At 42.8% G+C, this 12,005-nt stretch overlaps 1 protein-coding gene across 1 annotated transcript in view; it reads right to left on the minus strand.

Moving 5' to 3' along the window:
* The window catches only part of FAM188B (family with sequence similarity 188 member B), a 138,610-nt gene that overhangs the window by 120,955 nt on the left and 5,650 nt on the right, over nt 1-12,005 (minus strand). Inside the window, exons 2-5 of the mRNA XM_019508078.1 lie at nt 10,010-10,129; nt 9,413-9,612; nt 5,601-5,859; nt 4,072-4,529 (exon numbers count right to left, since the gene is read on the minus strand). Of these exons, the coding sequence (XP_019363623.1) occupies nt 4,072-4,529; nt 5,601-5,859; nt 9,413-9,612; nt 10,010-10,129 (1,037 nt within the window). The remainder of the gene's footprint in view (nt 1-4,071; nt 4,530-5,600; nt 5,860-9,412; nt 9,613-10,009; nt 10,130-12,005) is intronic.

Here is a 12,005-nt window from a genome sequence, read left to right on the forward strand (position 1 = left end):
CATCTTCCTTGGCTTGGAGGAGCACAGAAGTATCCCTTTCCTTTGCAGAGTAACAGCCAAACACTACATTGACGGACATTATGTGAACCAGAGGTATTTTCCAGCTCAAACTTCTGGGACTATAGGGAGGTTGCAAAATCATGGTATGCTGATAATACAACATATCTACTCTGGGATGCACTGTTAGCCTGGGATATAGTGAAGAAACGCTGTCTCCCTTTAAGAGTCAATATTTTCTCACAACAGCCGTGTTGTAACTGTAGTTAAATCGTGGCTCTTGTAGACGCTTGGAAACTTTATAAGACCTAGAACAGCACATTTCAATTCTGAGAGCCTCAGTAGAGTCATTTTAATAAACACCACATTCATATATGTGGTTTCTGCCTGATTTCACTACACTGAGGCAATTATTTTGTGAGGGCGTGTGTAACAAGTAACTTTTCCAGCTGCAATACTAACATCTAAACCTGCCTTTGTTTTGCATCCCCCACCAAAAATGTCTTGCTAGTCGGTTCAACATTCCTCATACAGGTATGTGCCACGTGGCACTTGATTTTGGTCATACCAGAAATCTAAATGTCTCCTCAATTTAATAGTCTACCTGGCTAGCTATAAAAAGAGACTGTAATTCTTAGTCAGAACAAATTGCTATACAGACCATGGAATAAAGAGATCTAATTTTGTACTGTAATTACAGTACTACAAAAACGACTTCTGTTAATGAATACATTCCCATTTAACCCAATTGATGCTTTATTTAAGATGCATTGACGGGTCACAAAATAGCAACCTGATTATTGTGTTCCTCCTTCCCCTTAACTATGAGAGTCAAAATCACGGGCCATCTGGATTTCCCCAGTGGACTTTCATTATCACTTGTTTTTCTCTGCTCCATTTTTGCGGCTGTTCGCTGATATTCAGATAGTGCTTTGAAACAATGCTGTGGTTTTGCCTCATATTTTTTGGCCAAATATATGTGCAGACAAAAGATGCCTGAGGCTTGTGAATAACAATAGAAACCTTTGAAAATTGCAAACCAGGGTTGCAAAGGAAAAGAAAAACAGGAAGGAAAAATAAGACCGGAATGTCTTTCCTTTGCTACGAGAAAAAAGACTACTGATCCCTGTGGCTGAACTGGCTATGGCCAACCCTGCATAAGGTTTCAGATATGAATCTAGCAGGGTTGGATTCTGCCATCGTAAACAACAGTGTCAATGGGACGGCTGCAATGAAGGAGCTTCGTCTTGCAGCGTTCAGTGCTCTGCTCTGGCCAAACCCTGCAAAGCATTTAGGTGACTGCATAACTTTAAGCAGCTGAGCAGTCCCACTCGTTTCAAAGAGGTTACTCATGCACTCAAAGTTCAGCAGGTGCTTAAAATGCTTCCTTGGTTTAAGCAGAGTGACCTGGGACAACTCTAATACCGATGCAAGGGAAGGGTCTCTGTTAATGAGCGAGCTCCCTCTGCTGTCCTATCTGCACACTGGCACAGAAATCAAACTTGTAGTGTGACATACTATACAGGACCCGGCAAAAAAGACCCGATCCCTATCGGGATGGCCGTCACTTTTTGTTTCTGTCCTACAGAGGCGCTGCTTTTGCATGGCAGCTGCTACCGAGCCTAGCCCTGGGGCCTGAAGTTATGTGATTTGTTGGCTAGAATGGGATTTATTCAACTCCACCATCCTTTTACAACAGAGGGGTGCGCCGCATTTAGGAGCAAAGCCTCAGGACTGGAAGAAGAAGCTCAACAAGCTTTGCACTTGTGCTGGGCACCAAAGCTTCCCCCGGCACAAAAAGCAGGGCATACAGGCATTCAAGGGCTTCCCGGCGGAAGAGACCTGGCTCTTCCCAAAGTAGTTAGATCAGGTCCCTATGAGGAAGGACTGACTTGAGCTTCTCTCAGGTGTGGAGGACATCCAGTGTCCCACAGTCCTCTCTGCTCTCCCTCCCTCTCTCCAAGGGAGAGGGAAGAAGGGATAGCATGTGTTTCACGATAGCCTGCCCAGGGATGAGTTGCCGGGGAGCCCTGTGATGACCCTGCAGGGGATCATCCTCCCCCCGCATCAATCAGCTGATCAGCATGAGAGTGGGGCATTTCCTCCTGGAGCCCCAGAAGCAGAACTACCCCCTGGGGGGGGAGACAGCTGTGCCACAGCTGCCAGCCTTGCTGGGGCAGGAGATTGCCCCCCACCTCCAGGTTGCCCTGGAGCAGTGCCAGGAGCAGGGGCTCTTCTCCTTTGTGGGGGTGAGGGGAGAACCGCAGGGGGACCCCCCCATGGGGCAATGCCCCCCTTGCCCCCCAGCCATTCAGCTGAGTGGCAGGGTGGAGGTGGGGGGAGTTCTCCCAGAGGTCGAACCCTCCTGGGCTGGCTGCTGCTTTGCAATAGCTGCCCACGGCCACTTGACAGCCTGCTCCCTTGCTAGGCAGGGGAGAGGACAGGGTTCCCTCCCCAAAGGGCTCCTTAGTGCCCACTGGCTGCAAATCTCCCCTGTGTATCTCTCCCATCAGGAAGCTGGAAGGCATGTATGCTCCAGCTCCGAGGCTATTTTTCTGCCCGTAGGAATTTCACAGAAATTCACAATTTCATAGGCATTCTTACAGGTGGAGATGAAAGAGTGTCTGTGGCCTGCACGCATGCTCATATCCACACGTGATGCAAACAATGCCCGTCCAGTGCACAGCTCCATCGCTGCTGTGACACGACAGTGGCAGCTTCAGACATTTTCAGGGCTTCTAAGAGGCTCTTTTGGGATTCTTGTTAGAAGCCTTGCAAACAAGGGGAGATAGCAATCCTGGCATTAACAACCACTTCTCCTTTTCAAAGCTTCTAATAACAGCCTCACGATAACTGCTTTTCCTGCAGCTCGCCTTCCTCTGCCTTCCAAAATTCACAATGTTTCAGAGAAGCTGCAGAGCTCCTCTTTGTGGGCAGATGTCTAGAGACGGCTGAGGTTCGTGCAGTTTCCTGAAGCAGAGAGTGGGGCCAAAAGATGCAGCTAGCTTATGCCCTTCACTGATACAAGGACAGCCAATGCTTGTTAGCTTGGAAGCAATAGGCACCAGAATGACTGGTGTTGTGCTATGCAGTTAAGCAAATTGCGTGCTAATCCCGCATGCATATTATTGGACTACACTGCACAAAGTAGTGCTATATAACAGTAGTCTGTTCTCCATCTATTATCTTACGAATACTGCGAGCATACATACTCTTCTCAGTTTTGGTCATCCTTTAAATTGCTGCCTCAAAATAAATTTGCACTTCTAGTGCAGAGCACTTTTTAAACCTTTGCTCTTCATTGCAAAATATTGCATACTGACCTAGAACTATGTCTGGTAATGCTGTGGCCTTGAAGGAATGTAATTTCCCTTGGAGCTTTTGCAAATCAATCCATCATCCTGGCCGCTATTCTCATAAATCTAACTTTTTTCAAACTCAGGGGCCTAATGCTATTTCATACCAACGAGTGACTAGTTTAAAGAGTTGCTGACACCCGCAATTTTTAGCACTTACACAAGTTTTTCGATTGCAATCCGGTGGATAAAGTACCCAATGGAGATTTGGGATACCCGAGTTCCACCCTTAGCTTTACCACTGATTTACTGCATGTTCTCACTTGCCTCAGTTTCCCCATGTGTAAAATGGGGACAATGACAGTGGCCTTCTTTGTAACACTTTTTTGGGAGCTCTTCCAGTGGATGAGCCAGGAATCAGCCCCCTTCTCTTTTCCCTCATTTTCCCAAGAATCCCTTCAGGTTGCATGTATTTTTTGAGATGTGATACTACTCTGATCAAGTTTCCTTGAGGGGAATTTGGAAGGGAGTGGAGAGGGTGGGTATCATCTCCCTACAAACATGACAAGCCACATCTTTTTGTGCCTCTGATGTGGCTGGTGCTACTCTCTGTCTTCCTTTCCCGTTATACCAGCCAAGGAGCATGAGATATCCCATCTCAGTTCTGGAAATCATAGCTCAGCTTTCTATACACCACTGCTGCTTAGTTGCAAGTCTTCCTGGACTCTGCAGAATTGCATTTTTACAAGTACTTTTCAAAGCTCTCCAATGATCTTACCTGGGGCCTGGTAATGGACTTTCATTCTTCTTGAGAGACCTTTCTCTTTTCTCCCTTCCAGATCCAGAATATCTGTGAAACGTATTTAATTTGAGGGTTTTTTCACCCGTCTCTGTATCAAAGCTTGGCATCAATTTCCTCTCTCCAACTCGGCTTCTCTCTCTTTCTGACAGCAGCCTGGCAAACAGGTCGTCTGTGTCTTCACGGATATTTCTGATTTCCTCGGCGGCTGAAATCCTGTACGAGCCTGACAAAGTCTTGGATGAAAGCTCCATGTCTGCTTTCATGGCACTGTCATTGTGTGGACAGAGGTTACCTACGGACTGGACAGAAGTCACTTTGCTCTCCTGAAAATCGCCATTTGGCAGATTTGAAGAATGACTGTGTTCTCCTTTGAATTGTATTATGCTACTTATGCTAGAAGATCGTTGGTTCAGAGGCCTCCTTTTTAGCGAGTCCTACAATAAGTTGCCAATAAAGAAAATAACTAATTACCAAAAATACCAGATCTTTACATCAACAGAGAGCATTAATACTTAAACTAGTGGGTTATATAAGGGATTCTGTTTTCATCAGAGACAGGCATTTGTTGGGGGAAGAAATTGTTTGGCTAACAAAAAGAGCTGGCTTGAACCTTCATCCAAAATTATGATGGTCCCAGGGTTGAACTTTATAAAAGGCTCGGTGGTTTTTGCACTTCCCTCTTTCATCCGGGAGCAGAAACAAAATATAAGAGCTGGTTCTTGAGCTTACACCCATCTCACATGAAACCAGCAGGTCCAAGAAATGTGATCAAAAAGCTTCTGTTTCGGAGGCACCTGACTTCATTGCCAGGCCAAAGATTTTTGGACCCAATTCAGGTATACATACAAACTTTGTGAGCTTCTTAGAAATGAGGTGTTCTAATTAATCCTTTGAGTTTTCTCTGTTACTAATAATTTGAGGCTGACTTCTTCACTCTTTACTCACACCAACTTCTCATTAACACAACATGGAACGAACGGGAAAAAATACATAGCTGCTTTTTCAAGAATACATGCTGATGAGGAACAGTACAAAACACAGAAATAGGTTAGCTGAAATCTAATTCTTTGAACCAAAATATTGGTTGGCAGGGGCTAGAATTTGCAAAGAAACCTAAGGAACTCATGTACTCATTTCCACTGAAATTCAATTAACATTTGTGCACATCTCCTTTATGACCCCTTAAAATCCCTGGCTTAAAGAGATAAAAGGTAACATATAAAACAAACATGCACGAGTATATTATAAGCAAACATCACAGAGCTGTGGTGATGATTAATTATTGCACAACTGGATGGTCCTCTGTGATTCTAAATCCTCTGAGAGGTTTCTTAATGCATTAACTCTAATCAGTTTTTTTAAATTTCTTCATACATACAACATCCGAATTTAGTCATTTGTTGTATAAAAACAGTCTTTCTGTTATGTTAAATAGCCATCTCACTGAATATGTTAATCCTTAGTATCAATCAACTGTTTTATATATTCAGGTATTGAAAAATCACCTCTTGTGAACTCGCTGTTGGTCCAGCCATCATTCCTCTGAGGATAAGACTAGACCTAGGCCTTTGTTTCTCTTTCATTGTGGTCTTCATCTCCTCTGAATTTCTTATTATTTTTAAATCCTCCATGCTGTTTTTAAACTTTTTATCCCCTTCGGAGAATGAGCTACTATTTGGACTTATCCCAGTGTTGGATTTCTCACTTTTATGATGATGTCTCCTGGATGGAATGACTTTATCAAGCAGGTCATCAATCTCACATCTATAAGGGGGAAAAAAAGGAGCATACGTTCAAGAAATAAAATGATATGCAAATACTATCAATAAAAGATCATTTACTATAGCAGAGTTACATGGTAGGAGTAACCAGCAAAATGTCTAGCAACATCTCAAAATATCTACATATAGCCTTTCAATATTTAAACAAGGACCTGTTTATATTATTAATTCACGTGAATTATACAGGAAATAACATGCTAAGAAGAATGTTCATTCCTTCATCACTTGTTATGATTTTCTTATGTGATGTAAGACTGAATGATTTTGAGATACAGAAAAAAACAGGTTTAAAAGTGTTTCCTTCCTACATATTATAATTATAGGAAGAAAGCATGGCACCTTATAGACTTATTTGTTCAGAATGGCATGAACTTTCGTGGGCTTTAGTCTATGGTAGCACCTGACAAAGTAGATGAAAGCCTATGAAAGCTTATGCCTCTCTGGACAAGCTAGCCTATAAGATGCCATGCAGTCTAACTTCAGATTAACACTGGGCGCATCTACACGTCGCCCTACAGCAACGTAGCAATGCACTACATCGCCGTATGGCATGCTACGGTGACGTAGCGGTTGCATGGGTCTACACATGATCACTAGCCACATCACTGTAGCAGCGTACTCCCCACTTATAGGGTACTGCTACAGGGACGTAGCAGGGAAATCTAAGCGTGCACCACCCGTATGGCACAGCATGGGTGCTTACTGCACCATGCTTTACTACTTCCAAAAGGGCGTGCAAAAGCATGGTGCTGTAGCAACGTTGCTGTATGGACACTTGTAGATGTGCCCATTGTTAACTACCGCTCTCCATTATAATTTTGTGAGACCTGAGATTTTTGTATACCTTGGTAATACTGTTCTCCAAAAGGTTCTCTGACTCCTTATTGAATCACAGGATGTCTAAACATGCTGGAAGAGTTGTGGTACCCATATTTTAGAAAAAAACGTGTAGGTTGCCTAACTTTCGGTAAAAGCAACTCCACAGAAGCCAGCGAGGACTACTCAGAAAGAAGTTAATTCAGGAGGAATTTGGTAGTGCTGAGGTCATGTAGCCACTATGGTCCAGGTAATTTGTGAGAGGCAATTATTTTTTGTGGGTGATATCTTGCATTGGACCAGCTGCACAGTTGGGATAGATTTGGAAAAGCTTTCCGGGTATTACTATATGCTTCCTTGTGTCTCTGGGAGAGAGGCAGATGGACCAAGGGTTTTCTGTAAATAAAAGCCAGGAACATCAGGTTTTTATTACACATCTTGTCTGTTGGCTACCTGATAATTTATTTTATGTCCTCATTTTATTCACCCAAGAGTCCTTGGCCCATCTACTGTTTAGTCCTGCTATGCCCAGTTTTTTCCCAGAGTCCCAAAATACCAAAATATATGCCAACCACACTATTGGCCCAATACAAGTTATCAGCTACAAGAATTTTGGCCTCTCACACAAGGAGAAAGTAGTGGCTCGACTCAATTCAATAGCAACAGTATTGACTTTGCTAGGGCCAGGATTTCTCTCCACGAGCTTAGCTAATACCAGATGATTCACAGGAAAGCATAAAAGCCCATTAAGCTCCCTGTCCTATTGTGCCATACCACAGAGGGCATTAAAAGAAGGGGCGCAATAGAGGTCCCTTGTTTTTTCTTGCACTTTCTTTTCCCCAAATCCGTAGTAAAGCCTTCTGCTCTGTCTGCTTATTGCAAGGCCTTTTCAGTACAGCCAAGTCCAGGGCTGCGTCACGAGTTGCAGAAATCATGAGATTGTCTCAGAAAGCACTGGTGGCGGAAGTGGGGAGCAAGCCTGTAACATAACAATACAAGCCTTCATGCTTGTTCTTAAACCCCTCCTGGGTTTATAGCATACAGGGTGTGTTTATCAAGGGCTAAAAAAAATCCCTTTTTCATTGAAAGGGAACATCATAGCATCACCTCAGCCCAGGAGCTGGGCTCACCCCACAGCAAAGATGGAGCAAGTCCCTTAGGAGTTGCAGGGAACTTGTTCTGCACCCACCCCTACGCTGTTGGGGTGCTGCCAGTTGCACGGTGCAAACCCTTTAATTTCTCAAGCTGCCCCCAGGGAAGGGGCAATTGAAGAGTGGGCAGCGAGCAAGATCAACCCCCTGTCTGCATCCCCCAGCACAGGGGCTGAGCTATGCGTGCGTGTGCGTATCTCTTTAAGAACGCAACTTTCCACTCCGTTCTCCTCCACACCCCCTACAGGGAAGCACTGCGCATGCCCAGGCTTTGGAGGCCCAGGACCACAGAGTTCCACGGGGGGGGGAGCTGAAGGCAGAGCGGTACGCCCTTTCACTTCCTGTGGCCGGCACCACTCTGCCTCGGAGCGGCCTCTCACTGGTCACGCTTTCCCCCTTTCCCTGGAGCTCGCGTGCTGCGCTGCGTTGCGCATGCGCGGCGCTGGCGAGTCTATATAAGGCAGGGCGAGGGGGGAGGACACGTGGCAAGGGAACTGGGTGGTGTGGAGAGGCTGTGTGGCTTTAGGAGAGCAGTGCGCGGGGTTTCAGAGCTTGTTTCGTTAGTGGGTAGAGACTGATAACTAATTAAAGCAATATTCACTTTAAAGAAGGAATAATTAGAACGACTTCCTTTAAAAAAAGACGGGGGGGCGTTGGGCTTACACCAGGCTGCCAAGAACTGCAGCAGCTCGTGCCTCCGGCTGCTAGTCTTGCAGCAGGGCTAAGCAAAGTATTACTTTAGTGCCTGTGGCTTATTGGAAAGCTGCAGCAAGAGAGTCCAGGGCTGCTTCAGCCTGCTTGGGTGCATGGCTAGGCGGTCATCTGGGGCTTGCAAAGGCAGCTGGTCTCTTATAAATGGGAAGAGGAGTTTTGATCAGCCTTTGACAACATATATTTTTTTAAAAGTTCTATGAATTTTTGCCTGACTGATCGCTGAGTATGCTTAGCCACGTGATGAGTTTGTCAGCTAGCTATATAGACATCTCTGGATAGTAATAGTGCAGTGTAAACTTAGTGTAGTATATAGAGGTGCAAACCATGCTTTTTTTACACTTGCTTCATGTTACTATGTTAGATACATAGAGAGTTCACCCACTTCGTGTTCAACTGTTTATCACTACTTCAAGTGGCAGCTATTCACATTCAAAACTCCCACTAATCATATAACCTCATACATGGATAGATATTAGGGTTGGAAGGGACCTCAGTAGATCAAGTCTGACTCCTTGCCCCAGGCAGGAAAGAGCACGGGTCAGATGATAACTTGTAATTTAATTGTCTTGCATGATTTAAATGAGTAGAGCTAATACTATCAAATACTGTGAATGCAGCAGCAGAAGGTGCAGTCAAGAGCACCCCACAATTTTAAAGGATGACTTTTTTGAGCATTGGTCCTACTGATTTTCCTGCACTGATGGCAGAATGCTGTTGCTAACATGCAGCTATCTAAAGTTGCTTGTCCTGTGTAGCTAGTAAAAATGAATGCAATCTGAAGGTGGGAACTGAATCTGCATCCTTAGAACCTGGAAATAATTGTAGGGGTTACACTAAAGGCAAAAAGGAGACTACCTGTAGGTTTCAGTTTTACTTGCGTCGGACCTTGTATTCCCACGCATGTCTTCGGAGTAGTCTGCTGTACTGAGTATGGAGGTTTTATTCGGAGGTAGTGATGCCACAGAATTTGGACTGATGGTAGTCATGCTTCCAAAATATCCAAGGAAATAGTTTGTCATCATTTCTAGAATTGTTTTCAGTGGGTTCTCCTTGGCCTGTTGGGAAGGGGAAGATTAAATACATTTTTATAAAAATAGAAATGAAGCATCTAGATTTTCTTAGTTAATATACGCTTTTAAAAGCAAAGTGTCAAGCAGAATCAAATACATGGATATTTTGAAATATAGGGAGCAATACATGGATTTAACAGGACAGTAACTGGCAAATTCCAGTGGCCACTTTTGATTGTTGAAGTGTTGGTGAACTATGTTACAGGATCGGGACAAAATATATCGCAAAGCATGAACTGAATAACATAATCAGGACCTGTGCAGAAGCGTGAAGAGTTCATTTTCATCTGTCCTTATTTCATTAGCATCTTCAGCACATTTGTAGACCTAAGGTTGTGACCCGATAAGACCATTGGTCTGGTACAAAACTCAATTTCTTTACCTTGTTTTCTTTGTACAGAGATTGTATATGGAGAACATTTCTGAGTTCATTCCTGTTGTTGATGCTAAGAGCAGAGCGTGGAAATTCCTGGTCCATGGTGGCCATGGTCTTTTTTAAACCCTTGAGAGAGAAGAAAATGCTGTTTTAGATGCACTGCAGCAGACACTCTAAACTAAGCGCTATTCTCCAGTTTGGATTTAATCTCAAACTTGTTTGTTTTAAGCCACATTTTATGTTCTCACTCTTTTCCTTTATGCTTACATCAGTACTGCTCAGTAGCTGAATTTAAAATTCTACTTATGTGTTGAGCAGAAGCCTGCTAATTGCTGCATAAAGCAAAGCAAACCTCAGTCTTACTGCATTGAGGTCTCCTCTCAATTGTAAATGTATATATTTATATTACTGATCAACCACGTTTGACTAAATAAATTACATATACCTGCATCTTAAACTTTTCAAAGAGGCAACTACCTAAAAACAGGCTGGAAACATACTTTTTGAAGAACTTGAGCCACCTGTAATCGTGAAATTTGAAGAAAATAGCAGCTTGCATAAGGTTCAGATGTTCATAATTTTTTCTACGGATGTATCTGAAACGGTTTTGTTTTATAGTTTATACACTTGTCCAGGTTCTTCTAAGAGCACAGAAAAATTGAAGTCTGTGATCAAAGGTCAACCCACATGATTTCACTTTAAAAATGTCTAGAAAGTCACCCTTTTTTTTTTTTTTTGTCTTGTTCAGGTCGTTACTATGTTTTCTGGAATTATTTTTACCATTAGCAAGGTGTAGTGCGTTGAGCCATGTTTCAAAGTTTGCCAGGGAGAACTTCAGTGTTTTTAATAGGGTTAAATTGAAAGCTTTGCTAAACCCACCCAAACCATCAAAACGTACACCTCAAAACAGTCTGCTTTTCTTGGTTTTCTAATCACCAGAATCTGGATTGCAAGTTGTGCGCACTTCAAAGCTGAAGGCTCAAATGACAGCGCTACCAACTTCAAATACTACATTTGTGTTTAAACGTTGCGTGTATTTTTTTCCCTTAAACCTCAGTACAATGTTGCAGTGAAATATGAGATGCTTAGTTTGGGGTGAACCAGGGAAAAGTTGAACTTTAAAATACAGTGAAGCAGATTACACATTCGTAGGAAATGAAGTTCCTATTCCTGCAAATGGGATTTATTTTTAAAAAATCTATCAGGCTTCAAGATGCATGTAGGGGTGAGATTTGCTAATAATTGCAGGACCTATAGTTCTGAGTTAAAATGCATCTTTAAGGAATGCCACTTTAAAAAACAAAACTATTGCAGAAACAGCTTTCTTTTGTATCTTCATTCATGAAAGAATGAAATCAGAGACTTTGGAAAAGGTGCTGCGGGAAGAAGCTTGATCCCATTTTACCAATACAACTGTGTTTAAATTGCCATTTTATAAGAACTCATATTTAATTTTGTGCTAAAGTACTTTTTTAACCTTAAAAAGTGTTATTTTGCACATGAAGATCTTAGTTCAAGTAAGCAGCGACTGTTGGTAGTAGGAAACATAGCAAATGAGTAACTTACAACATTTGCAGGTGGCATCTTTCAGTTGGCACGTGCTAGAGCTCATAAGCAGGAGTGCATGTTGCAAATTGAAGAATGGATGTAAAACCGGATGTAGGCCTGCCTAATAACTACTGATAGGATGTTAGCTCTGTAGTCTGTATACCCAGACTTGGAAGCTGAATGAACCTAAAAATATAATTTTGGGAATGCTGCATAGAGTGCTTTGTATGAAGTATCCCTCTTTAAAAACTTCTGCTAATTTTAGTTATTTTTGTCTAAACATCTGGTGCTTTCCAAGGTGATAGGTGTGACTTTCTGAAAAGTAAAACATTTTTTTCCTCAATCTAAGGTGTCACTTTTAAAGCATCATTATTAATAAAAAGTTGTGTTATACTTTTTTTTTTCTTTTTGCTTCCTCCGTTAGCGTATGTGCTAATAAGCTGACACTGAAGAA

The sequence above is a fragment of the Gavialis gangeticus genome, unplaced genomic scaffold, assembly GCF_001723915.1.
Source record: "Gavialis gangeticus isolate Ggan-Ray unplaced genomic scaffold, GavGan_comp1, whole genome shotgun sequence".
NCBI lineage: Eukaryota > Metazoa > Chordata > Crocodylia > Gavialidae > Gavialis > Gavialis gangeticus.